This window comes from Mustela putorius, unplaced genomic scaffold (genome assembly GCF_011764305.1).
Source record: "Mustela putorius furo isolate JIRA1106 unplaced genomic scaffold, ASM1176430v1.1 tig00003867_pilon_pilon_pilon, whole genome shotgun sequence".
NCBI lineage: Eukaryota > Metazoa > Chordata > Mammalia > Carnivora > Mustelidae > Mustela > Mustela putorius.
In genome coordinates, this window is record NW_025422019.1 from 8,608,133 (window position 1) to 8,635,691 (window position 27,559).

Genomic DNA, 27,559 nt, shown 5'->3' on the forward strand with positions numbered 1-27,559 from the left:
ATCTATATTTGAAAAGAAGTTAATTCTCTTGGGAAATCAGTGACCTAAGCTTATACTTTGATAAACTACGAAGAGATGAACAAATTAAATGCAAAGGAAGAGGAAGGTAGAAAATAATGAGTATCAAAAGAAAACAATAGAGAAAACGAATTAAACCAAGAGCTAGTTCTTTGAAAAACTTAACGTAATTGATATCCTCTAGTTAAACTGGTAAGGAAAAAATAAATATTTATTTACTAATATCAGGAAATGAGAAAGGTGACATCATTACAGATCCTACATATATTAAAATGGTATAAGAGGGGCATCTGGTTGGCTTAGTCAGTGAAGCATGTAGCTCTTGATCTTGGGGTCGTGAGTTCAAGCCCCATGTTGGCTGTAGAGCTTACTTTAAAATAAATAAATAAAATGGCATAAGGGAACATTAGAAACTTTACACCAATATATTCAACAACTTAGATAATAAGGAAAAACTCCTTCAAAAGTACAAATGACCAAAACTTACTACAGAACACACAAAATCTAAATAGACACATATAAGAAACTGAATTAGTAATTAAAAATCTCACTAAGAAAAACTCAGGCCCAAATGACTTCCCTGGTAAATGCTATCAAATATTTAAAAGAAGAAATAATATCAGTCTTCAACAAACTATTTCAGAAATAGAGGAATAGGCAACATTCCCTGACTTATTCTAGGAGACCATTACTACCTTAATAATGAACCATGCCAAAGACATGAAAAGAAGTTAAGTAAGAAATAAAAAGGATTGGCCACCATGACCAAGTGGGATTTACCCAAGGAAAACAAAGTTGGTTTAACATTCCAAAATCAATTAAGGTAATGTATCATATTAGCAGAAGAAAAACACATGATCATCTCAACAGAGGCAGAAAATGCATTTGACAAATTCAACACCATTCATGGTAAAAACTCTTTAACAAACAAGGAACAGATAAAACATCCTTAATCTGATAAAAGCACTTACAAAATACCAACAACTAAGATCACATTTAATGGCGGAATGACTGAATGCTTTCTTCCATAAGACAGAAAATTCTGCTCAACACTGTACTAAAGGTTCTAACTTAATGGAGTAAGGAAAAAAAAAAAAAGGAAAAGAATAGAAAAGTTAATCAAGGATACCCAGGCTGGAAAGAAAAGGTTAAAAAAAAAAGAGGTTTTTACATGCAGATGACAGAATCCTAGATTTCCTAGAGTCCTAGAAAGTATTAAATTAAGTTCAGCAAAGTTAAAAGATACAAGATCAACATACAAAAATCAAGTATATCTGTATACTATGCAATGAAAAACAGGAAGTTGAAATTAAAACAATTCCATTTACAGTATCACAAAGAATAAATCTTAGAATAAATTTAATAAAGGACAGGCAGGACTTGTATACTTAGAACTATAATAAATAAACTAATGGTGATCTAAATAAATGAAAAGACATTTCATGTGCATGAAGTGGAACATTAACATTGTCAAGACAGGAATTCTTTCCAAATTGATCTACAACTCAATGCATTCAAGATCTAATTTCCAGCAGGCTTTTTTTTTTTTTTTTTGGTAGAAACTGATAAGCCAATCCTAAAATTTATATAGAAACTCAAAAAAGCTATAATAGCTTTTTAATAATAAGAGTTGGAGGATATACACCACCAGATTTTAAAACTTAACTTTAAGTCCCAGTAACCAAGACAGAGTGGTACCAACACAAAGATAGACATGTGAATCAACAGAAAAGAATTAAGAGCTCAGAATTTCTTACATTTTTGGTTGATTTTTGCCAGCACAAATCAATGGAGAAAAGAATAATCTTTTTAAAAAATGCTGCCAGACAACTAAATATATATGCAAATGAAGTTAGACCTTTACCTCACACCACACATAAAAATTAAATCAAAATGGGTAAGTCCTAAGCATTAAGAGCTAAAACTGCAAATATTTCATGAAAACATACAGGAAAAAAGTATTTTAGTTTGAGGTGGCAAAATGTTCTTAGGATATGACACCAAAGGTACAATCCATAAAAGAAAAAAACTTGATAAGCTAGACTTTATCTCAATAAAATGTCTGAGTTTCAAAAGACACTATATGGCGGGGTGCTTGGATGGCTCAACTGATTAAGTATCCAACTCTTGGTTTCAGATCAGGTCATGATCTCAGGGTCATGAGATCCAGCCCCACATAGGGCTCTGTGCTCAGCAGGGAGTCTAAGAGACTCTAGAGACTTAAGAGTCTCTCTCTCCGCCCTCTACTTCTGCCCCTCCCTCTGCTTGCATGCACTCTCAAATAAAATAAATAAAATCTTTTAAAAAAAAGATACAATATGGAAGTGAAAACAGAAGGCAAAGATTAGTAGAAAATTTTTACAAATGATAAATCTGATAAAGGACAAGAATCCAAAATATACAAAGAACTCTTATAATAATAAAAAGACAAGTAACCCATATAAAAATGGGCAAAAGGCTGAACAGACCTTTCTCCAGACAATATACAAATAGCTGATAAGCATATGAAAAGATTCTCAGTATCACCAGCCCTCAGGAAAATGCAAATCAAAACCACAATGAGATACCACAATTCACTCATTACAGTGGCTATAATAAAAAAGACAAAATAACAAGTGTTAGAGAGGATATGGAAATACTGGAACCCTCATGTATTTCCACTCTGGAAAACAGTCTGCCAATACCTCAAAAAGTTAAAATGTAAATTTATCATACAATCCAGCAATTTTCCTCCTAAGAGTCCATCCAAGAGAAATGATACCTTATGTCCACAAAAAGACATATACAGGAATGTTCATAACATTATTCATAGTAGCCCAAAGAAACAATGCAAATTTCCACCAACTTGTGAACAGATAAACAAAATGTGTATATCCATACAATGGACTATTACTTGGCAATTAAAAAGAACAGACTAAGATCCATGGATGAACCTCAAAACACCCTTAGGCATACCTCAGTGGCTCAGTTGGTTAAAGCATCTGACTCTTGATTTCAGCTTGATCTCAGGGTTGAGATTGAGCCCCATGTTGGGCTCTGCCCTGGGCATGGAACCTGCCTAAGGTGCTCTCTTTCCTCTATCTCTGCCCCTCCCCCCTCCCTCTTTCTAAAAATAAGTAAAAATAATAAAAACAGTATTCTTAAAAAAACAGCAACATGTTAGATGAAGAAGTCAGATATAAACCTCTGCATACTGTATAATTCCATTTATATGAAATGTCTAGAAAAGGCAATTACAGAAACTGAAAGCAGATCAGTGACTGCCTGACGGAATGGGAAGGTAGGAGTGTTATTATTTTTTTAAGATTTTATTTATTTATTTGACAGAGAGAGAGAGAGAGAGATCACAAGTAGGCAGAGAGGCAGGCAGAGAGAGAGGGAAGCAGGCTCCCTGCTGAGCAGTGAGCCCGATGCAGGGCTCGATCCCAGGACCCTGAGATCATGACCTGAGCCAAAGGCAGAGGCTTTAACCCACTGAGCTACCCAGGCACCCCACAGGAGCCATTATTTAAGTGTAGACCAGTACAAGGGAACTTTTTGGGATGATGAAAACATTCCAAAACTGGACTGTGGTGATGACTGTACAATTCCATACATTTCTAAATATAATGAAATTGTACACTTAACAGTAGATGAATTCTAATATTTTTAAATGTCTCAATAAAGTGAAAAAAAAAAACCTTAGCTAAACTCAGAATTTAGAAACTAGACATTATCTAGTTCAGCAAAAGTACAAGATACAAGATCAATAAATAAAAATCAACTGTGTATCTGTATACTAGGAATAAACAAGAAACTAAAATGAAGAAAACAATTCCATTTAGAAACCCAACGTATTCTAAATGTACTGTTTTTTTTAAAGAACTGGAGACTCTCAACCCAATTCCTCTGCTGTGGGAAAACTCAAAGCTTAGATCATTTTTTTTTTTTTCATCTAATACTGAGTTAGAGCAAAGCAAAGGAACTGCCATTGTTTAGAAGGCTCCAACTTTTCCTACAAGAATGAAATCCACATTTCACTTACGAATCTTGTGCCTGGGATCCAAGTAAAACAGTAATTGTTTTAAAAACTATTAAAAGAGGTAGTAAGAACAAAGACAATTTCTGTACAAGAGATCTGTGTCCCAGTGCTATCTCTGCAAACACCCAGCTCTACAACTTTGGACAAACCACTTTATCTTGGTTTTCAAAATGTGTTCTACAGACTCCAAAGGATTCCAGACACATGTAACTTATCTATGGGTATGGAAACAGTGGTGTTCTTTTGGTCTCCTCACGATGATCTCATGGATGTTTATTTAGAATTCCAGGCAGGTTTAATTCAAAGGATTTCTTGGCTAGCACTAATTTGAAACCACTGGAGCAAAGGCATTGAGGCACTGTTCATCTTTAACACTGAAACTATAAAAGCCTTTCAGTGTAAAACCATCTCATTAGCTTGTTTTCAAGTCTTTTTCCATTGTTCCAATTGTTATCTTCCCTAAGAGTCAATCAGTGTCACTTGTGGTTTTTGTTTTTTTTAAATAACATCATCAAAAGAAGAGGTGACAGTGGTGATAGAAGAACAGAAGCAACAAAAATACCAGAATATTAGAATTTGTTGAAGCTGGTTAACGAACATATTAAAGCTCATTATATGTTCTCTATACTTCATGTAATTTTGAAATTTTCAGTCGGTTAACCATCCCACTACTCTTGGTTTCGGCTCAGGTCATGATCTCAGGGTTGTGAGACTGGGCCCCATGTCAGGCTCTGCATTCAGGGCAGAGTCTACTTGAGAGTCTCTCCCTCTCCTCCCGCCCCTCCCCACACTCATGCGTACACACACTCTCAAATAAAATCGTTATAAATAAATAAAAATTTAAAGATGTGGATAGCAAAGTTTTTAGACAAAAGCTGGTGATAACTTGTGGTAGTTCATTTCCTATGGTTCCAACATGAACACATGACAGAAGTTTTTTTAACTACACCTGCTTTAAAACAGTGCCTTAGTCCATTCAGGCTTCTGTAACATAAATAACATAGACTGTGTGGCTTATCAACAACAAATTTATTTCTTACAGTTCTAGAAGCTGGGAAATCCAAGAATAGGTACCGGCAGATTTGGTGTCTAATGAAGGTTGGCTTTCTAGTTCAGAGACCAATTTTTTTTTTTTTTTAAGTATATCCTCATACAAGAGGAGTGCACGCGGGATCTCTCTGGACATGAATCCCATTCATGAGGACTTCACCTTCATGACCTTATCACCTCCCAAACACCTCACCTCCAAATACCATCACACTGAGGATTCTCATCATATGGATTTTGGGGGGACACAGATATTCAGTCTGACATACAAAACTAAGAAAAAAACCATTCACATGGAATTAAATAAAGCCCATATATATAAGGATGTTGAACTGTCACAGAATTTCTGAAGAACAGAGATTAAAAAGTACCCACTATATGTGTCCCAGCCCCAATTTCTTGTTGAAGTCCTAACACCCAGTACCTCAGAATGTGATTTTATTTGGGAACAGGATCACTGAAGATATAATTAGTTAAGTTGGGATGAAATCATATCAGAGAGTAGGGTAAATACTTAACTGAATAGGACTAACATCCTTATAAAAGGGGGAAACTTGGGACACAGATACCCACACAAGGAGAGCACCACATGAAGATGAAAGCATATAGTGGGTGATACTTCTGGAAACCAAGGACTGTCAGCAACCACCAGAAACAAGTGAGAGGCATGTAACAAATTCTTTCTCATAGCTCCCAGAAGCAAGCAATCTTGTCTACTATACCTTGATCTTTTGAACTGCTAGTCTCTAGAACTGTGAGACAAAATTTCTGGTTGTCACCCACTTGTAATGGCAGTCCTAGAGAATTAATACATCTCACATTCTCAAGATCTGAGCAGGACTTACTAAAAAAGAACCTGAGAATGCCACGTTATTGAGACCATAAAAGAAACAAAAACATTCTGTAAGAAAACTCAAAGAATGCAAGTACACCCTAACTTTTCTCTTCTCCCCAAGAGAGTAGGGCCTTGGAAAATCACATCAGGTAAATGGAAGCTCTGAAAGAACCTGTGAAAGAAAAGAATGGCATCTTACTTTGTGGTAGAGGGTTGCTGAACATCAGAAACTAAGCTTACATCAAAAGCACGGGGACTTATCTGATACATGAATCTATAAGTTTAGGAGCATATATATAAATATATTTCCCATGCAGGGCATATATTTCCTTTAGCATGGAGCAGTCTAAACTCAGTGAGTTGACTGGAGCCACCCTTAATAACATGGAGAAAAAAGACCAGAAGTTGGACAAGGTACAACTGGGTGACTCAGTGAGTTATGCATCCAACTCTTGATTGCAGCTTGAGTTATGATCTCAGGATTATGAGATGAGCCCTGCTTTGGGCTCTATGCTCAACATGGAGTCTGCGTGTGTCTCTCTCCTGCTCCCTCCACCTCCCTCTAAAATAAATAAATAAAAATTTCAAAAAAACCCTATCTTGATTGGATCTTCGATCAGGAAAATAGCTACACATGGCATTTATTGAAACATTTGGGAAAATCTGAGTATTACCTATATATTAGATGATAGTACCATATCATTGTTTGAGTGTGATAAATATGTACAAGAATGTCTGATTTTTGGACATACATGCTGAACTATTTAGGGATATACTAAATAATGTCTGCCTTATGATCCTCTCAATTACTTCAGCCGAGAAAATAAATGTTAGCAAACAGGCAAAATATTAACAGGTAGAAAACATAGGGGTAAGGAATATGGCTATTCATCCACCATTCTTTCAATTTTTCTGTGGATTTGAGTTTTCCAAAACAAAAAGTTGAGAGGGGAAAAAAAAAATGCTTTTGTTTCCTTGAGCCAGGTAGAAGTCCGGCTTAAAGCCCATTCAATGAAACTACACCCATGAGACAAAATGTACCAAGGTAAGATGACCCACACAATACAAGTGTACTTTTTTTTTTTTAAAGATTTTATTTATTTATTTGTCAGAGGGAGAGAGAGCAAACACAAGCAGGGGGAGTGTCAGGCAGAGGGAGAAACTGGCTCCCCATTAAGAAGGGAGTCTCACGACAAGACCCGAAGGCAGTCACCCAAATGACTGAGCCACCCAGGCGCCCCACAAGTGCACTTGAACAAGAGCTGAGCAGAGAATAAAGGAAAGAAGAGTGTTGCCAAAGGTGAAATATGAGGTATCCTGCCTATATGGGGAAGTGATCAGTTCTATGAGGGCCTTTGAAAAAAAAAATATTAGAGTCTAGTACAAAAGAGATAGCACCTATTTACAGGCAATGACACCATGCTGGGTTACAATAGCATCATGCAAGTAAAACTGCCCGTTTCCTCTTTCTTCTGACAGTAAGTACAAGAGTGAAGAGGAAAAAGTAAAGATTAAAAGAACAAACCACCACCAAATTCCTATCAAAATGAGGAGGAGGGAAGGGGCAATCATTAAATTGGATGTAAGACTAAAATTGGAATTTCTGTAACTTAAAGTATGTTTCAATTACTAAAAATAAGATAATTCTAGGGGCGCCTGAGTGGCTCAATCAGTTCAGCGTCTGCCTATGGCTCAGGGTTCTGAGATCGAGCCTTGCATTGGGCTCCCTGCTCAATGGAAGCCTGCTTCTCCTTCTCCCTCCGTCTCCTGGCTGGGCTCATGGTCTTGCTCTCATTCTCTATCTCAAACAAATAAATAAAATCTTAAAAAAAAAAAAAAAGATGATTCTTATATGTACAAATGAAGAGCTAGGAAGGGAAAAGAAGAGTTGACCTTGCATAGATGAATAGAGTAATCAAAAGAAAGATAAAGCAGAGAAATCAGGCTTTTCCAAAAACAACTCCCAGTAATGAACCTGGGCTCAAGCCAGGAGGAACTCGGGATCTGAAAGCAGAAACAGGCACTGAGGTAAAAGGAAAAAAACAAAAAACAAAACCCAACTCTCCCTGGGAGGAATGAAACCCAAGACACCTCAAATGAGACTATAAACAAGAGTCAGACTCACTACTTGAAACAAAGTACTGTGTCTTCTAGATAGGAACAAGAGGCTGAAGAAGCTCAATTCACAAGTCCAGTCTCAAATCAAAAGACAGTGCTTGCCCGCAATGAAGGGAAGAATGAGAAATATCAGGGCGCCTGGGTGGCTCAGGGGGTTGCCTGTCTGCCTTTGGCTCAGGTCAGATCAGGCTGCCTGCTCAGCAGGGAATCTGCTTCTCCATCCCCCTGCCCTTGCACACTCTCTCTCTCTTCCTCTCAAGTAAATAAAACCTTAACAACAACAACAACAACAACAAAGAATTAGAAATATCTGTGCAACCAATAATAAGACCACCACACCTGGGCATAAGGATGGGAGGAAACTCTTCTGGAAGATCTTACTGTAAGACCTTCGTCAGAGCTGAGGATTTCAGAAATTGAGGTAGGGGCAATTTCAAAACTGCCTTACTAGGAAGGAGAGAGAAAGAAGAAAGAAAGAGAGAGAGAGAGAGAGAAAGAAAGAAAGAAAGAGAAAACCTCTTTAAAATAAGGCAAGTTGATGGCATAAAAACAGACACATAGACCAGTGAAACAGAGTAGACCGCCCAAATATGGACCCTCAACTCTATGGTCAAATGATCTTCGACAAAGCAGGAAAAAATATACAGTGGAAAAAAGACAGTCTCTTCAATAAATGGCACTGGGAAAATTGGACAGCTATGTATAGAAGAATAAAACTCAACCATTCTCTTACACCATACACAAAGATAAACTCGAAATGGATAAAAGACCTCAACGTGAGGCAGGAATCCATCAGAATCATAGAAAACATAGGCAGTAATCTCTTCAATATCACCACAGCAACTTCTTTCAAGATATGTCTCCAAAGGCAAAGGAAACAAAACTGAAAATGAACTTTCGGGACTTCATCAAAATCAAAAACTTCTGCACAGCAAAGGAAACAGTCAACAAAACAAAGAGGCAACCCACGGAATGGGAGAAGATATTCGCAAATGACAGTATAGACAAAGGGCTGATATCCAGGATCTATAAAGAACTCCTCAAACTCAACACTCACAAAACAGATAATCATGTCAAAAAATGGGCAGAAGACAAGAACAGACACTTTTCCAATGAAGACTTACAAATGGCTAACAGACACATGAAAAATGTTCATCATCACTAGCCATCAGGGAGACTCAAATCAAAATCATACTGAGATACCACCAGTTAGAATGGCCAAAATTAACAAGACAGTAAATAATGTATTTCACTTATGAAAGTGAAATATGGTTTCACTTATTTGTGGAGCAAATGAAATAACACGGAGGACATGGGGAGATGGAGAAGAGAAGGGCGTTGGGGGAAATTGGAGGGGGAGACAAACCATGAGAGACTATGGACTCTGAAAAACAATCTGAGGGTTTTAAAGGGGCAGGAGGTGGGAGGTTGGGTGAGCCTGGTGCTGGGTATTATGGAGGGCACGTATTGCATGGTACACTGGGTGTGGTACATAAACAATGAATTCTGGTAAACTGAAAATAAATTTAAAAAAATTTTTTTAAAAATAAAGCAAGCCGAAATCACAAACAAAAAATTATAAAGCATGTAAAAAAGAAACGGAAATCATTAAATTTCTCATAAAATCACTCTAAAGTGACAACATAAGGACACAAAATCACATTCACTTATAAGAAATAAAAAGGTGGGGAGAGAGAAATTTGAAGGGAGTGGAACAGATGAACAAGCTGTCATTGATTAGAAAAATTATAGAAAGCTAAAACCTAATTTTGGAATAGGGAAAAAAACTAAGTCATTCCAGAGAACTAAACTTGTAAATATTTTCTCTCTTTTCATGGGTTTCTTTTCACTTTCTTGACTGCATCCTTGGAACACAAAGTTTTAATGTTTGATGAATTCCAATTTATTTTTTCTTTTGTCACAGGTGCTTTTGGTGTCCTATCTAAAAAACTATTGCTGGGTCCACGAAAATTTACTCTTGTGTTTTCCTCTAAGACTACTATAGCTCTAACTATTAATTTTATGTCTGTGATCAATTTGGAGTTCATTTTTTTTACATGATGTGAGATAGGGGTCCAATTTCATCATTTTTTATATGAACATCTCATTGTTCAGCAGAATTTAATAAGTAGTGTTGACATAACAGGAGAACCATTTGGAAACAAACTAGATTCATTCTTTATACCTTATACCAAAGTAGTTCTAAGTGGATCCAAGATTACTGATATTATATAGTTACATTATTGAAATTACATTATTATATAAGTTACTGATATTATACAGTTAATATCCCCAATATACATTAAAAACTCCTTGAAAATTAAAAAAAAAGTGAACAGCCCTGTTTGAAAAGGCAGGAGATGCTACAAATAAGACTAATTCACAGGAAAAAATGGCTCTTAAACATACAAAAATACGTAATAGAAAGAATTAAAAAAAATACACTGAATATATCCATCCTTAATCTTGATCATGGTGTTAATATCACATGCCAAAACTTATCAAACAGTTTGCATTAATTTACCTCATCGTGCATTAAATGTACCTCAATAAAGCTATAAGGGAAAAAAATACATTTCATCTCCAATGAAAAGGAATCTAGCAACACCTAGAAAAATTTATATTTACTACCAAAGGAATACCGTAATTACACAGGGAAAAAAAGGAACTAATCCAAGTAAATTTTAAGCTCAGTATTTTATTTACTCTCAGTCTAAAGAGAACTGTGGGGAAATACTGAACTGAACTTAGATTTGTTGTTGACAGTGGTAGGGGTACAGCAATTCTGAAGCTATTTAAGCATGTCTCAAACAAATATGAAATTAATATACTGCTGGTAGTTAGGTTGTTTCTCACTAGGAGATAAGGAAGATAGAAATAAGGAACTAGGGAGGCAAAGAAAAACCTTAGATATGAGATAGGGATTAGAGTATCAGTATGAATTTATGATTTAAACATACCTATTTTTTTTAACTCTGTCTACTAAGTCTAGAAGCAATGACATTTACAGGAGCAATGTACATATATAATGCCCAGATCTTGAATGCTAAATACTATTTTAACTAAAAGGAATCAGGTTCTTAAAAAAAAAAAAAAAAAAAAGGCTGAGTTCAGAGCTAAGGCAAAGGAAGTACAAGATGAGTGTGGAAGCTCTAATATCAAAAACTAAAAAGGTTCTCAAAAAGTGAGGTGGGGGGCACCTGGGTGGCTTAGTGGGTTAAGCCTCTGCCTTTGGCCCAGGTCATGATCTCAGGGTCCTGGGATCGAGCCCTGCATCGGGCTCTCTGCTGGGCAGGGAGCCTGCTTCCCCCTCTCTCTCTGCCTGCCTCTCTGCCTACTTGTGATCTCTCTCTCTCTCTCTCTCTCTCAAATAAATAAATAAATAAAATTTTTTTAAAAAGTGAGGGGGGACATAGGAATTGGTATAGGACGTAGTTTGACAGGGTTCTCTTTGGCCAGATTTAGAACAGTCTGACTATCAAAAGAATAAAAATAGTGACGAACTGGGGTGCCTGGGTGGCTCAGTGGGTTAAAGCCTCTGGCTCAGGTCATGATCTCAGGATCCTGGGATTGAGCCCCGCATCGGGCTCTCTGCTCAGCAGGGAGCCTGCTTCCCTCTCTCTCTCTCTCTCTCTGCCTGCCTCTCTACCTTCTTGTGATCTCTGTCAAATAAATAAATAAAATCTTTAAAAAAAATAGTGATGAACTATATAACACATTGAATGAAAGAATCTGTGAATCTACGTATAAATAGATCAGAAAAAGTTCTACCAACTAACCAATTAATGTGAAATGACAGCAAATCACCATTTTGTAACAATCATAGTAACTAATTTTCACGACTAAGTGAAAGTTTGCTGGGAGACAGAATATTTGCACAAAGTATTCAGTAATTTTTTACAAAACAAAGATAACTAATGTAGTAGAAAAATCCGATAAACAACCCCCAAACCAAGTCATCTAAAACCAACACTATCAGTAATGGACAAAGCAGCATCAAGTACCTCTGATGTGATGTGCCAAAGATGTATCATATCTGTAGAGAGAAGTCGCATGTTTCTGCTGTCAAGTGCATAAATGGAACTGAATCATGAAGAATCAATCAGTTAAATCCATATTAGGGACAGTCTATGAAACAATGAACATGTACTACTTAAGAATGCAAATGCTGTGACAGAGAGGCTGAGGAATTGCTGCAGATTAAGATACTCAAGAAATAACAAAATGTTAATGTGTCATTCTGAACTGGATCAAAGCAGTTGCTATAAAACACAGTTTTAGGACAAACAGGAAACTTGAATATGAACAGTATAGAGTAGGTAATAGCAGTATACTATATCTGACTCCCTGAATGTGGGAACAGCCTTGGGGCCATGTAAGAGAATGTTATTTTGTATCCCTCTCTCACTTAAAATCCACCATAGACTCCCTGTTGTAGGTGGAATAAAATCCATTCTTTTTTCTCCTGGCCTACAGGGCCCTCCATGACTAGGTTCCTTCCTAGCACCCTCAGAAAGCTCCATCCACACTGGTTTTCTTTTCTACTTCTCAAAAACCAACTGACAGGCCTCTATATTATTAGCTGTTATGTCTGCCTGAGATACTCCTTCTTTCCATAGCTGACTCCCTTATACCACTCGTATCTCAACTTAGGTTATCTTCAAAAGCCTATCCCTCACCCTGCAGTCACTTACTATGATATGACCTTCCTTCCTTAATAGCATGTTACTATTTGAAATCCTGGCATCTGTATCTGTGTATTTATTATTAGCCTCCTTTACTAGAATATATGTCATAAGAGTAGGAGCTTATGTCTTGGTCACTACTGAATTTCCAGAATGTAGGACAGTGCCTGACACAGTAGATACTTAACAACTAGTCTCTAAATGACTGAGTTACCAATTTTGACATGTACCCAGTAGGGAGTCTACCATTTAAGCATGATGAAAATCCTAAGGAAACCTCAACAACTTTACATGCTTAGTACTGGGGTGAAAAAAGGGAGGGTGATAACTTTTTAGTATAAAAACATTATCATCAGGTCAGGAGACACACAAAAACAACTTATTACATTCATTCTGACTCTCAATATTATTATTTCTTTTCAAACTAAACAAAGCAGGAAGACAGGAAGAGAGGGTTTAAGAGGTAGTGAGGGGGTAGGGGCTGGAAGAGTATGGGGGAGAGCACACACAAGAGAGGGTGAGCACAGGATGTGTACAAGAGGGGAGGTATTAAAAGAACATCTACTGTGGAAGATAGCAGCAAGGGTTTCTCTTCCAACCACTTTCTATCTCAAAACAAACCCCCAAAGTAGCAGGATCCACTAAAACTCATCTTCCAATAAACCTGTGGCTGATAGATTCAAGTTATAAAAGATTTGAATGGTGAACAATCATTTACTTGCTCACTACCACACCCTTGCATTTTAGAACAAACTGTGATGTATCTGAAGGTCATTTATGCCACATTCTTGTGTGCTGCTGTTACTGAAATTTTCATAGGTAACATCAGATAAAATACTTCCCCTGACTGGTTTGCCAAAGCCACTTCAGGATTTATCTCTGTATGTCACGGCTGGCGCAACAAATCGACCAGGAAACGAGGGTAAGAGGATGGTGAAAAGAAATTAAGAGACAAAGAGATGGGGGCAGGAGGGACACTGAGGATGATGTCCAACAGTGCTGATTTTATTCCACATCTTTCAAGCATTTATAAGGCAGACCACAACAGAAGGAGTAATACATCAGTATCTAGTCAGATGACCGCAGGTTTCTATAACAAGTTTACATTAACTACAAGCAAACCTCATGATGCCAGGTAGTCTGGACTAATGCTATTAGCAAGACAATCAACCAGGGAGTGGGTTATGGGAGGTATAGGAACAACAAGGACCACCTAAAAATTCATGACCCTGACCACATTGTTCCCTTCTGTGGGGAGAGGGTGTAGGAAGTCACGTAGGCAAGTGCACGACATACAGCACATACCCTTTCTCAGTGTTACTCAACTTTCCTGTCCTTAACCCCTTGTCAAGGCACCTGGACTTTAAAGGAGACACAAGTCAGGGCCTGGTTTGATCCTCGACTCCAACTGTGCCGTGGCCTCCAACATCTGTATTTTCTAGTATTTGTTACACAGCAAGAGAAAATGAAACACTAATGAACCTGGCACACCGTGCTCTCAATAACTGCTTAAAAAAACTTACTACACCCACTCTTTTCTTCCCTAGAGAAATATGTATATGATTTAAATGGAACATTCTTATTGTGCCTTCATCCAGAAAGATTTGTGTAACTGCCCCATTGAAACTTGTGAACAGATAACGGGATTATAAGTAAAGAGAAGTCAGAAGAGAATTATAATTAAAAAAGTATAATTTCTAAAAGCAAGTAATTCAACCCTGAGCACCCCATCTCATAAAGATGTGAACTACAAAACAAACACTATTTACTTAATCCTTTTACCTTTTCTCTCTAGAACAGAGAAATAACTAATCCTGGTGTTAAGCGCTGTCACAGGGCCTTGCTTTCATTCCATACAATCGGCTTTGCATAGGTAGCGACAAACATAATGTGCCACTAAAGTAAAGTAAAATGTTCTATGAAAACACTAAATAAAGACAAGCTTCCAGAGAAAAAGGAGCACAAATGAAGACAGAATTTCAAATACTACTGATAAAGAAATAAAAGATGACTTATACCCAATTTTCAAAATGGGCAAAGGATGTGAACAGACATTTCTCAAAAAAAAGACATGCAAATTACCAATATACATATTAAAAATACCTAATATCATTAGCTCCCTGAAAATGCAACTCAAAGCCACAATGAGCTACCTACCACCCTCAAAATAACCAGGATGACTAAAATGAAAAAGGTAACAAAGTTGCTGGTAAAATATAAAATGGTGTAGCCACTTTGGAAAACAATTTTAACATTCATTAAGATGTTAAACACAGTTACCACAAGACCCAGCAATTACACTCTATCAATATATCCAAAAGAACTGAAAACACCTGTTCATGAAAAACAAAAAAAACCTGTATCTGAATCCGGAGAGCAGTACTGACAATAGCCAAAAAGGACAAACCCAAGACCCATCAACTGATGCACAAATAAAAGGCTATGTACCATATAAAGGAATATATTAAACCATTAAAAGTAATCAATTACTTATAAATGCTACAACATACACACACACACACATTTTTTTTTTTTTTAATTTAAGTTAGCTCTATACCCAGTGCAGTGCTTCAACTTATGACCCTAAATCAGGGCACCTAGGTGGCTCAGTCAGTGAAGTATGATTCTTGATTTCAGCTCGGGTCATATTAGGGTCCTAGGATTGAGCCCCATGTCAGGCTCCACGCTCAGTAGGGAGTCTTGCTTGTCTGTCCCTCACCCCTGCTTGTGCTCTTTCTCTCAAATAAAAATAAAATCCTAAAAAAAAAAAAAAAAAAAAAAAAAGTTCTACTGACTGAGCTAGCCAGGCACTCCAACATGAATAAATCTTAAAAAACACTATGCTAAGGGGCGCCTGGGTGGCTCAGTGGGTTAAAGCCTCTGCCTTCAGCTCAGGTCATGATCCCGGCATTCTGGGATCGAGCCCCACATCGGGCTCTCTGCTCTGCGGAGAGCCTGCTTCCTCCTCTCTCTGCCTGCCTCCCTGCCTGCTTGTGATCTCTTTCTCTGTCAAATAAATAAATAAAATCTTTAAATAAAAAAAATAAAAAACACTATGCTAAGTGAAAGAAAGTAGAGGAAAAACATCACAAATTATATGATTCTATGTATGGGGCATTTCCAGGATGAGCAAATTTATGGAGACAGAAAGATCAGTGTTTGCCAGGACTTGGAGGGAAGGGGAGAATAGGGAGTTAAGTCCTAATGAGTAAGGGGTTTCTTTGGGGAATATTGGGTATGTTCTGTAATTATACTGGTAATAGTTGTACACCTTTGTGAATATACTAAAAATCGATGGGTTGTACACACAAAAAGTTTCTTAAAAATATAGTCAGACATTTATTTCAATCTATGGCTTTTGGCAATGTCCTAGCACACATCCATTTGTTAAGAATGTATGAAGAAATATATAAGGACACTACCTCCATCCATCTTTTTTCATGGACACTTACCTGAAGTCGTCTATCTTGTTTCCCACTACATTTTGGGGCATTTTAATTTGTTTTTACCTATTTATAGTGATGTCAGCTTAAAAAACAAAACAAAACAAAACAACAAAAACAATGTCTCCCTATCCCTACTCTCTGAAAATTCAATTTATCTTTCCAGGTTCACTTCACTTCTTGTGCACTTAAGAAATATATACATGGTTTTATGATTTTTATAAAGATGAAAACATACCCCAGACACTCCTCTTGCATTTCTAATTCAACAATGTAGTACTGACGTATTCAATAACCAAGCACATGTAGAATATTCCTCATTCTTTACCAATTACATAGTACGGATGAAGCATACTTTAATTATCTAGTCTTCCACCAATTGGCATTCATTCTTAGCACTGTCTCTTTAGAAAGTTACTATTATGTTCCTTTTTACTCTCCACAGTCTAGGCCCCATCAAGCTATACAATATATGGAGTTGGTACAATGGGTGTCATTTTGGGTTCTAGGACCAAGCTGACTTGGAGGCCCAGCCTTACCATATACCAGCAATGTAACTTTGGAGAAGTTATATCCTTACTGTGCCTCAATTTCTTCACTAGCCTAAATACCTTTAGAGTCCTATAAGGAATATATGTTTTGCTGGAGTAATATTTACTGCTATACCTCCAGAACAATGAATGTGAGGCACAGAAGTTCTCAAATATCAGCTATCCTTATTACTACGCCTCGCCATGAATTCTGTACTCATTACCAAGACTCATTATTCAGGAATGATTCCCTTTGACTCTGCTGTTAAAATTTTCTTCTGCTGTAGCTCTCTTAGCCCATGATTAATTCATCCAATGCTCTTAAGTACCCCTCAAAATCTGATGCAAATGTCAGCAAGCCTTAACCTCAACCTTCTACTCTTCCATGACCTTGCTTGCCTAATGACTTAGCACTTATATCAGTTATTTATAAAACTGTCTATCTCCACAAGCTGAATGTAAATTTCTTGGAGCCAGGGATAGCATTTTGACTACTTCTGTACCACCAAATATGCCAATGTGCTTGGCATTCGTTCATTCATTTGATCAACTAATACCTGAGTGCCAAGCCAGGCAATACTCTGGGGACAGAGGAATAAAAATAAATGTTCTCCTTTGATGAAGCTTACATTCTATTAACAAATACAGAGATGACAAGTAACATATAATGTAAGATGAAGTGATGTGAGAAAAAGAAGCAGGGCAAGGGGGAAAGGGAATGACAAGGTGGAGTGGTGTGTGATTATTTTACAGAGAGGTGAGAAAGGTTTCTCTGATAAGAAACTTGTGCACATTTGAAACTTGTGCACAGTACATTCACATTTATGTTTATTCATTCGAACCAGAAGAGATTCAAGAGAAGAATATTTATGTGGAAGTAAAAATACAAACTGGTGCAGCCACTGTGGAAAATAGTATGGAAGTTCCTCAGAAAGTTAAAAATAGAACTATACTACAATCCAGCAATCACACTACTGAGTATTTACCCAAAGAATACAAACAGTAATTCAAAGAGATACATGCACATTTACGTTTATAGTAGCATTATTTACAATAGCTAGGATATGGAAGCAGCCTAATGTCCAACAAGTGAATGGATAAAAGATGTGACATATATTTATATGTATACACACACACAATGGGGTATTATTCAAACATAAAAAGAAAGAAATCTTTCCATTTCCAACCACACGGAAGGTGCTACAGAAAATAATGCTAAGCAAAATAAGTTAAAGACAGACAAATAACACATCACTGCATTCACGTTGAATTTACGAAACAAAACAAACACGGGGAAGAAAGAGAGACAAACCAAGAAACACTCTTAATCATAGAGAACATAGGGGAGGTGGGTAAAACAGGTGATAAGAATTAAATAGTACACTTATCATGATGAGCAGTGGGTGGTGTACGGAAGCATGAATCACGATGTTATACACCTGAAACTAATATAACACTACCCAGCTAACTAGAGTAAGATAAAAAATATAAAGAAAAGGAAGACATGGTGAGAGCAGTAGAGATCTCTTCTAGTTGCTTATTTTCTCAGTAAAATAGGAAGCAAGATCCCTAATGGAAAGTGAGGAGTGAGAAGTGAGGAAGTGGGGGCGCCTGGGTGGCTCATTAAGCATCTGCCTTTGGCTCGGGTCATGATTTTGGGGTCCTGGGATCGAGCCCCATATCGGGCTCCCTGCTCAGTGGGAAGCCTGTTTCTCCCTTTCCCACTCCCTCTCTCCCTGTGTCTGTCAAATAAACAAACAGAATCTTTAAAAAAAAAAAAAAAAAAAAGATTGAGGAGGTGGTGAAGTTTGAAAGAAGAGAAATTACCGCCAGCATCACATGAGAATGTATAGAGTAAGGAAATGTGATAGGATTTCAGGCAGCACTGAAGACCTACATTCAGGGGCCAAAATTTAAAGTGAGACCATTCAACAATGTTGCATTTTACACTGTCCATCTACATGTACAGTACAGAGTTGGATTTAATTAGATGTGTACAACAGGAGAAGGGTCAAGAAATGTGAGGGTATGAAAAAAGGAATAATTATAAATGACTGTGTATAGGAAGTGAGGAATAAGAAGGTGATCTAGCAGGTATTCAACAAGTAATGAGATGAATTTTAAAAAAGGAGATATTAATACAAGCCTCCCCAATCTTTAACTTAAAAATCCGCAATGACTGCCACAGGCCTCCTTACCAAACTCCTCAGTATTGATCTTCAATGCCTTTCCACACTACACAAATACTTTTTTTTTTTTTTTAATTTGACAGAGAGAGAGAGAGAGCACAAGTAAGCAGAGTGACAGGCAGAGAGAGAGAGGTGGGCTCTCCACTGAGCAGGGAGCCCAACATGGAGCTCAATCCCACAACCCTGGGATCATGACCTGAGCCAAAGGCAGATGCTTAACCAACTAAGCCACCCAGGCACCCCCCAACACAAATACCTCTAATAGCTATTGCTCTAACATATCTGTTAAGCTCCACTTAAGTGATAACCAGGATATTCTAAAGCACATTAATCTCTCCAAGTCTTTCTAAAGACTTCTAAAGGTTTGGAGTTGGCATTCCCAGAAAGAATTAATGCAAGTTAATTATCTCCAAACTCCTAGAGAGTTTATAATTAAATAACCCCTGAAGCTAATAGCTAGGCTACAAACATAGCTTTGTTATAGAGAATTGTTCTTTGTAATGGTACACATTCTAGTGGTATTTCATATCCTAGGATGTTTTTCATAATTTCTCTGCATACTGCTGTAACCAGTTTCACAAGACAAAGCAAGCCATCAATTGTCTTCCTATTATCATCCCTTACCTTTCATTCTTTTTTTTTTTACTCTACCCACCCCTTATATTAATATTAACAATAATCAGTCATTAGTCAATAGGCCAGACCCTTATTAAGGAATCTCCAATTTCTCATAAACCCTAACTAAACACTGGGTATAGCCCATTTCTTCATTAAAATTACTTAAAAACAAAACAAATGAGAATTCCTTTAAGAATAAAAAATAAAAAACTACAGCTGTTAAACCTGTTTTCAAGAGGAGGAGGCATAGGTTTATTACACCATTAAGGGAGTCTTCAGTCACACTCCTGGAGAATGTTGTTCTCCAAGTCAGATATCTCTTCTCTGTGCCAATATAAACAAAATGTTGGCTAACTGTCAGGAACAAAATGTAAAAGTTCACTCAAGTACCATCACCTAGAATTAAGACCACAGATTGTTGTTAGGGACACAAAAGCTTAGGTAATTATCTAATAAAAAACTGTGAGAACAATTCCTTTAGTAAAAACAGGAACACTTGTTCTTCTGCTTCAGTATAAAAATAAAAATACATCATTAAAAAAAAAAACACAGAAAATCTTTTTCCTTTCACCAATTTCTTTTGAAGTTTTCTCTTCTCTTCACTAATTCTCCGAGAAGGCTAATAAATTCTCCACCCGCCCCACATGCAAAGAAATGAAGTTATATAATACATATTCCAATGAAAGTGACAAGCTTCATTGGCCTAGTATTTCTATCATGAAAGTTAAAATGTCAAGTGGGTGAAACAAAATTCTCACAATGATTTCACATGACTAAAGTAAAAAGCTAATTTATACGGACAGAAGATGAGAAATTTCTATGTTCTAAAAAAGGAGCCGAGCTTTCCAACCAAGGCCTGGCAAAATGGCTCCTGCAAAGAAGGGGGATGTAAAGAAAGGCCATTCTGCCATCAATAAGGCAGTAACCAGAGCATACACCAACATTCACAAGTGGATCCATGGGGTGGGTTGCAAAAAGTGTGGCCCTCCCGCACTCGAACAGATCTGTAAATCTGCCATAAAGGAGATGGGAACTCCAGATGTGTACACTGACACCAGGCTCAACAAAGCTGTCTGAGCCAAGGGAATAAGGAATGTTCCATACCCTATCTGTGTGCAGTTGTCCCCAAAACACAACAAGGATGAAGATTCCCCAAACAAGCTCTACATGTTGGTCACTTCTGTACCTGTCTCCCATTTTCAAAAATCTATAGTAGGGCGCCTGGGTGGCTCAGTGGGTTAAGCCTCTGCCCTCAGCTCTGGTGATGATCTCAGGGTCCTGGGATCAAACCCCACATCAAGCTCTCTGCTCAGCAGGGAGCCTGCTTTCCCCTCTCTCTCTGCCTGCCTCTGCCTACTTGTGATTTCTGTCAAATGAATAATTAAAATCTTTTTTAAAAAATCTACAGTTAATGCGGATGAGAACTAATAGCTGATTGTCACAACTAAAGGTATAAAACTGAAAAAAAAAAAGGATGGGGAGCTGAGAATACTATACAATTCATAATAAACAGAAAGAATTTGACCAATCATATTTTATATGGAGACAAAAGCACACACAGAGAGAGGAGAACAGGAGACAGAGAGAGAGAAACAACAGAGGTTTCCTCGTCCCAGATGTATCTTCAAATTCTATCCCTTATGTATAAGCATCTCACATGGAAACATTGACAATTCTGGAATTTTGATGATGTGGTATAATTTATGTTAAAATACAGGAAGTAAGTACGTGGTAGTAAAGAGATTAAGTGTTATTGGATTTTATTTTTGCAAATCCATATGATAAACCCTATATGCTAAGGATATAAAATTAATGCAACTTAATATAACTATTTTAGACCCAAACTTCAAAGCCTAACACACACAAAATAATTACGCCTTTCAAGCAATGAACTATTGTTTACAAATGAAGCATATGACCCAACCAAAACAGTTAAAGTACCAAGGTTCAAATAATGACTCTTTCCACCATCAGTACATCCTACACTAGCATGGACAACCATTGCCCCAATTCTTCAGTCTATGTCTGTGAATACACAATAAAGGGATCAAAGCTGAGGATTAGCCTTCTCATTCCTGTGAGGCCAGTCATCACAGTATTTTTCTTCCTCCTGAAACCCAAGACACCTTAATCCTCCACTCCTTTCCATCACCCAGTTCATCTATTTTCCTGTTTTGGTAAGATGGAAAGTTGAAATGCATGACATCAGGATACATAAAAGTGATAAAGCAAGACTATTAATCAAAATAATTATTAGCATATCAACCAAGTAAATATGCAAAAATCTAGTAAATAAAAGATACTACCATAATTAAGGTCAAGTTCATTGCTTTATCTCATATCTGCCTGCCCTTCACTCAGAAGATACTTCAGTTTTATATTCTGACATGTTTACATGGCATTTTTTACATCCTGGACAAAGATAACCCAAGGGTTATAAATAATATTTTCTGGGTCAGCATTTTAAATAAATTTTAAAATTCCCCCTAAAATATGAATTATAATGACAATATTACAATATTAGAAAGTCTGTGTAAGAGATGCCTGGGTGACTCAATCCTTGGTTAAGTGCCTGCCTTAGGCTCAGGTCATGATCCCAGGGTCCTAGGATCCAGCTGGTATTGTATAGCATCAGGCTCCCTGCTCAGAGGGATTCTGCTTCTCCCTCTCCTTCTTCATCCTGTCTCCCCCACTCATGCACTCTCTCTCTGAAATAAATAAAATCTTAAAAAAAGGGTCCCTGGGTGGCTCAGTGGGTTAAGCCTCTGCCTTCACTCAGGTCATGATCTCAGGGTCCTGGGATCAAGCCCCACGTCAGGCTCTCTGCTCAGCAGGGAGCCTACTTCCCCCTTCTCTCTCTGCCTGTCTCTCTGCCTATCTATGATCTCTGTCTGTCAAATAAATAAATAAAATATTTTTTTTTTAAAAAGTCTTAAAAAAAAAAAAATGACTGGGCTCCTGGGTGGCTCAGTGGGTTAAAGCCTCTGCCTTCGGCCCAGGTCATGATCCCAGGATCCTGGGATCAAGCCCCATGTCAGCGGCTCTGCTCAGCAGGGGGCCTGCTTCCTCCTCTCTCTCTGCCTGCCTCTCTGCCTACTTGTGATCGCTGTCAAATAAATAAATAAATTTTTTAAAAAATATGACTGTGTACTATTTTTTAAAATATAGACATATACCCAACACGACAAATAGAGTTTCTGTTTTCCTCTGTAAATCCATTTAAAAGTATATATATGATTACCCTATCAAGGTCAAAAGGGTTAGACTATACTCAGGGACAGGTAAAAGCCTTTGAAGTGGTCTTACCATCAAAAGAATAATTATCGGGGCGCCTGGGTGCCTCAGTGGGTTAAAGCCTCTGCCTTCAGCTCAGGTCATGATCCCAGGGTCCTGGGATCGAGCCCTGCATCAGGCTCTCTGCTCAGCGGGGAGCCTGCTTCCTCCTCTCCCTCTGCCTGCCTTTCTGCCAACTTGTGATCTGTCTGTCAAATAAATAAATAAAATCTTTAAAAAAAAAAAAGTCATCTTAAAAAATAAAAGAAATAATTATCATAAGAGCTTGTGTATTTTCATGTGTGAAAGTGTAGTTTTGCTGTGTTTCTGTTTCTCTGTTCATAAAAGTATAGATGAAACATAACTAACCTAATTCAAGATGTTAAAATTAATTATGGTAAATAAAATTAAACAAAGCACTGAAGTTGGATCACATGCTGGTGGCTCCTTCTGATCAAAAAGATAGTGAGCAGGGCGCCTGGGTGGCTCAGTTGGTTAAGCAACTGCCTTAGGCTCAGGTCATGGTCCCAGAGCCCTGGGATGGAGTCCTACTTCGGGCTCCCAACTCCATGGGGAGTCTGCTTCTCCCTCTGACCTCTCCTCTCATGCTCTCTCTTATTCTGTCTCTCTCTCTCTCTCAAAATAAACAAATAAAAAAATATTAAAAAAAAAAAAAAGATAGTGACCAAGTAAGGTTTTTTTTTTTTTAAAGATTTATTTATTTATTTATTTATTTGACAGAGAGAGATGACAAGCAGGCTGAGAGGCAGGCAGAGAGAGGGGAGGAAGCAGGCTCCCCGCTGAGCAGAGAGCCCAATGCGGGGCTCGATCCCAGAACCCTGAGATCATGACCTGAGCTTAAGGCAGAGGCTTTAACCCACTGAGCCACCCAGGTGCCCCCCAAGAAAGGTACTTCTGAAGGACATTAGTTCCCTAATCTAGAATGTATGACCACTTACCGTTTAGGCATAAAACAATGCAGAATATAAATAAGCTGATGACAATTTATTTAATTTAGGATGAACTACATGTAAATTCTTTTTTTTTTTTTTTTAAAGATTTTATTTATTTATTTGACAGAGAGAAATCACAAGTAGATGGAGAGGCAGGCAGAGAGAGAGAGAGGGAAGCAGGCTCCCTGCTGAGCAGAGAGCCCGATGCGGGACTCGATCCCAGGACCCTGAGATCATGACCTGAGCCGAAGGCAGCGGCTTAACCCACTGAGCCACCCAGGCACCCTACATGTAAATTCTTTATAATTCTGGAAACATGTATATCTTCAAAGTATCAATATCAAGAATATTCACAATATTTGAAATGAAATCCTGGAACATATAGGGATGTTTACTGTAATATATTGTATATTTATAGAATATACAATATATTGTAAAAATAAACAGATTTGATTCTACTACCATTCAGTGTTAGCCCTTTACTTTCTCCACCCCCTGCACTGCCTTCTCTCCCTACCAATCCACCAATCCAGTTTCTATCATCAGAACTTTACAAATGAACTACAACATAACAAGGTTTTCAAAGAAAGAATAATCACGATGTAATTCTTCCATCATGTAAATGTAACAGTACTGATTAACTCAATCTCTAGAACAGAAATGACCACTTTCAATGTAAACTGAAGACGTTACTCTTCTATTACAATCCTTCCCTATTTCCTGAAGTTAAGATTCTGCTAAGATACATATATATTAGGCATTGTTCAGCAGTCTAACCTTCAGATTTCAAGATTAATTTTAGAGTACAAAAAGTCAAACCTCAGGACTTCCTAAAAGACCTAAAAAGCTTTATTACTATACTTCTTTGGTTTCTGTTATAGAAACATTTTTTTTTCTAAGATTTTATTTATTTATTTGACAGAAACAAAGACACCGAGAATGGGAATTCAAGTAGGGGAGAGGGAGAGGGAGAAACAGGCTTCCCGTGGAGCAGGGAGCCCAATGCGGGGCTTGATCCCAGGATGACCTGAGCCAAAGGCAGATGCTTAATAAACTGAGCCACCCCAGCAATGAAAATAGTTCTTAATCATATTCACACCCATGAAATCTTTTCCTGAATCACACAAATCAGAGTTTCTGTGCTAAAATGTTATGATTCAAATTCCCTGCTTTAGAGAAAAAAATCACCATCAACAATACCTGACAATTATAATCTGAGCTATGTAAAGTCTAAAATAACTATGAAGGATATACATTAGTGGCCATTTTTAAGTATGCTTTATGATGGTAAGATTTAGGGAAGGAGGTGGGTTATTTAAGGTATGGACCTGTTCATATTTACAGGATGTGCTAAAGAATACTTTGAGCTTATCTCCTTAAAATGATTGTGATAGGGGAGCCTGGGTAGCTCAGTGGGTTAAAACCTCTGCCTTGGGCTCAGGTCATGATCCTGGGGTCCTGGGATTGAGCCCCACATGAGGCTCTCTGCTCAGCAGGGAGCCTGCTTCCCCCTCTCTCTTTGGCTACTTGTGATCTCTATCTGTCAAATAAGTAAGTTTTTTAAACATATTTAAAAAAAACGATTGTGATGGGTAGCTCAGTTGGTTAAGCACCTGCCTTAGGCTCAGGTCATGATCCCAGGATCCTGAGATTTGAGCCCCCATGTGGCTCTGCTCAGCAGAGAGCCAGCTTCTCCCTCTCCCCCTGCCGGTCACTCCCCGATTGTGCTTGCCCAAGGGCACACGCAAGCATGCTCTTTGTCAAATAAATAAAATCTTAAAAAAAAAAAAAAAAAAAAGTTTGTGATAAAAATCACAGATTGAAACCTGCCTAAAAATTTCATTCCTAGATCTTAACTCAATTTTGCTTACTTGTATTTTCTATTGACAACCTGTATTTTATTTGCAACCAACAGTCCAGTAATAAAGCCCTCTGAAACATGTATCTAGCAGAAAGGGATTAGACCAATCTCAGAAGTAAATAGGATGGTATATGGGTTAGGTTGTTTATAATACAGCTTCATTACCTTGAAGTATTATGAATTCTCAAACTATAAAGTATCTTCAAATTGCCATATAACAGTTTTAACATTTGGAAATTGTTAAAATTTCTAAAAACTGTAAAAAGGCAAAAAAAAATGTTTCCCTTGTCAGTTCCCATTACATTACAAATGCACTTTTTCCAGATAATCTGCCTTTATCAATTAAATCAAAGAGCCTGGATGATTACATTTGAAGTTCATAAAGGACCAAAAGAGTAATATATCTAACCCATTTGAAAGTGATATGGTTTGGTCTTTGTAATTTTTATTTTAAAGGTTGTACGAGGCTAGATTATCAGGCTGCTGCAAATCCGGGAAATCTATCAGAGGCATAAGATGGAAAAGAAAAGAGAAAATGAAAAGACAAAAGTAAATACATTTTCCATTTTGTACAACCATTCAGTAGTAATGTAACTAAATTTAGTTAACCACTAGTTAACTACTTAATCATGCAAAAGTAACCATTCAGGTTTATCTTTCTACATTATCTCTCTACATGAATCACATTATTAATGTGATTTCTAGACCTTTCCATAAATTACGGAAAGTTTGTTTGTTAAAAAGTAAAAGTACTTTTAATTTAAAATTACATTAATTATGATTTTAGAATCTTAGGCACTTAACTGAAATTAAGGCAAGGATCACTACAGAAGTATTAAAAATGGTATAGAAAAGTTTGTTTGTTAAAAAGTAAAAGTACTTTTAATTAAAAATTACATTAATTATGATTTTAGAATCTTAGGCACTTAATTGAAATTAAGGCAAGGATCACTACAGAAGTATTAAAAATGGTATAGAAAAGCAGTTCACCAAAGACTGAGACATTGTGCCTGGACATGTCTCCTCCATAGTTGTGATTAGTGTGTCTGCTTCTTTTCACCTCGATCTATCTGGATGGTGTGGAGATGAGACGATAACAGGAAGCTTTTTACACAAACACAAACCTCTCTCCTGAGACATCTTCTGAGTGATGTATCAACACGTTAAAATCATGAGAAACCTTTCCAAAATTACAATGATATATACATACCCTTTCAATACAAAGCATTTCTCATTATCATTGATGGCATATAGCTTTCTTCTCATTCTTTTCCCTTTCACAGAAGAACCCAATTACAAACACTACACAACTACTGACGCAATATAAAGTAATTTCTCCCAAATTCTCCTAATGTGATCAATCTTCTATGTATAGAAAATGTATACCATCAACTTGCATGACAAAGAGTCCCAGTGTCTAATGGGCTTAACACTCATATCTCAGTCATGGCTGCATGGCCAGGAAAATGAACATCATGATGGACTCCTGCATTCTTCACATTGTGCTCATGGACAAAGTCAGTGTAGTTTCTATGTGCAGGCTGGGGTGGGGACAAGGCCCTTGTGTTCCACTGGTTTCCACCACGTTGACAGCAGTCACTGGCAGCAGAGAGCCTGGATGGTTGGGAGTGGGAGGGGAGCACAGTTAGTCAAAAGGAATAGGAGAAAATGGATGTGTAAGAGGTAATAAAGGAGAAGGGCAGTGTGACCTGCATGCAACACTGCTGTAAGTAGTTATTGACATTTACTCCATGCAATGACATTCAAAAATAAAGGAGGGGGGTAGAATCCAGAAAGTTATATGTAGTGGGAAAACTCAATATGCAAATATGAATAAGTAACCAGAGTCAGTTTAGTGAATTAAATAAAGAGGAAATTTCACGGAGAACAAAACATTCTATCTGTCCCTGATGCTGGTATCAAATTCAAAGTTAAAAATGAAAAAAAAAAAAAATTGTTAAAAATGTT

At 37.4% G+C, this 27,559-nt stretch overlaps 1 protein-coding gene and 1 pseudogene across 9 annotated transcripts in view; one reads left to right on the top strand and one right to left on the bottom strand.

Moving 5' to 3' along the window:
- The window catches only part of EPB41L5 (erythrocyte membrane protein band 4.1 like 5), a 145,822-nt gene that overhangs the window by 47,640 nt on the left and 70,623 nt on the right, over nucleotides 1-27,559 (bottom strand). The window contains exon 17 of one of the 9 annotated variants that reach the window (XM_004759770.3): nucleotides 26,017-27,205. The exons of the other annotated variants lie outside the window; for them this stretch is intronic. Within the exon in view, the coding sequence (XP_004759827.1) occupies nucleotides 27,025-27,205 (181 nt within the window). The 3' untranslated portion in view covers nucleotides 26,017-27,024. Of the gene's footprint in view, nucleotides 1-26,016; nucleotides 27,206-27,559 lie in introns of those variants that run through there. 9 annotated transcript variants of the gene reach the window in all.
- On the top strand, nucleotides 20,369-26,062 carry LOC123387910 (annotated as a pseudogene).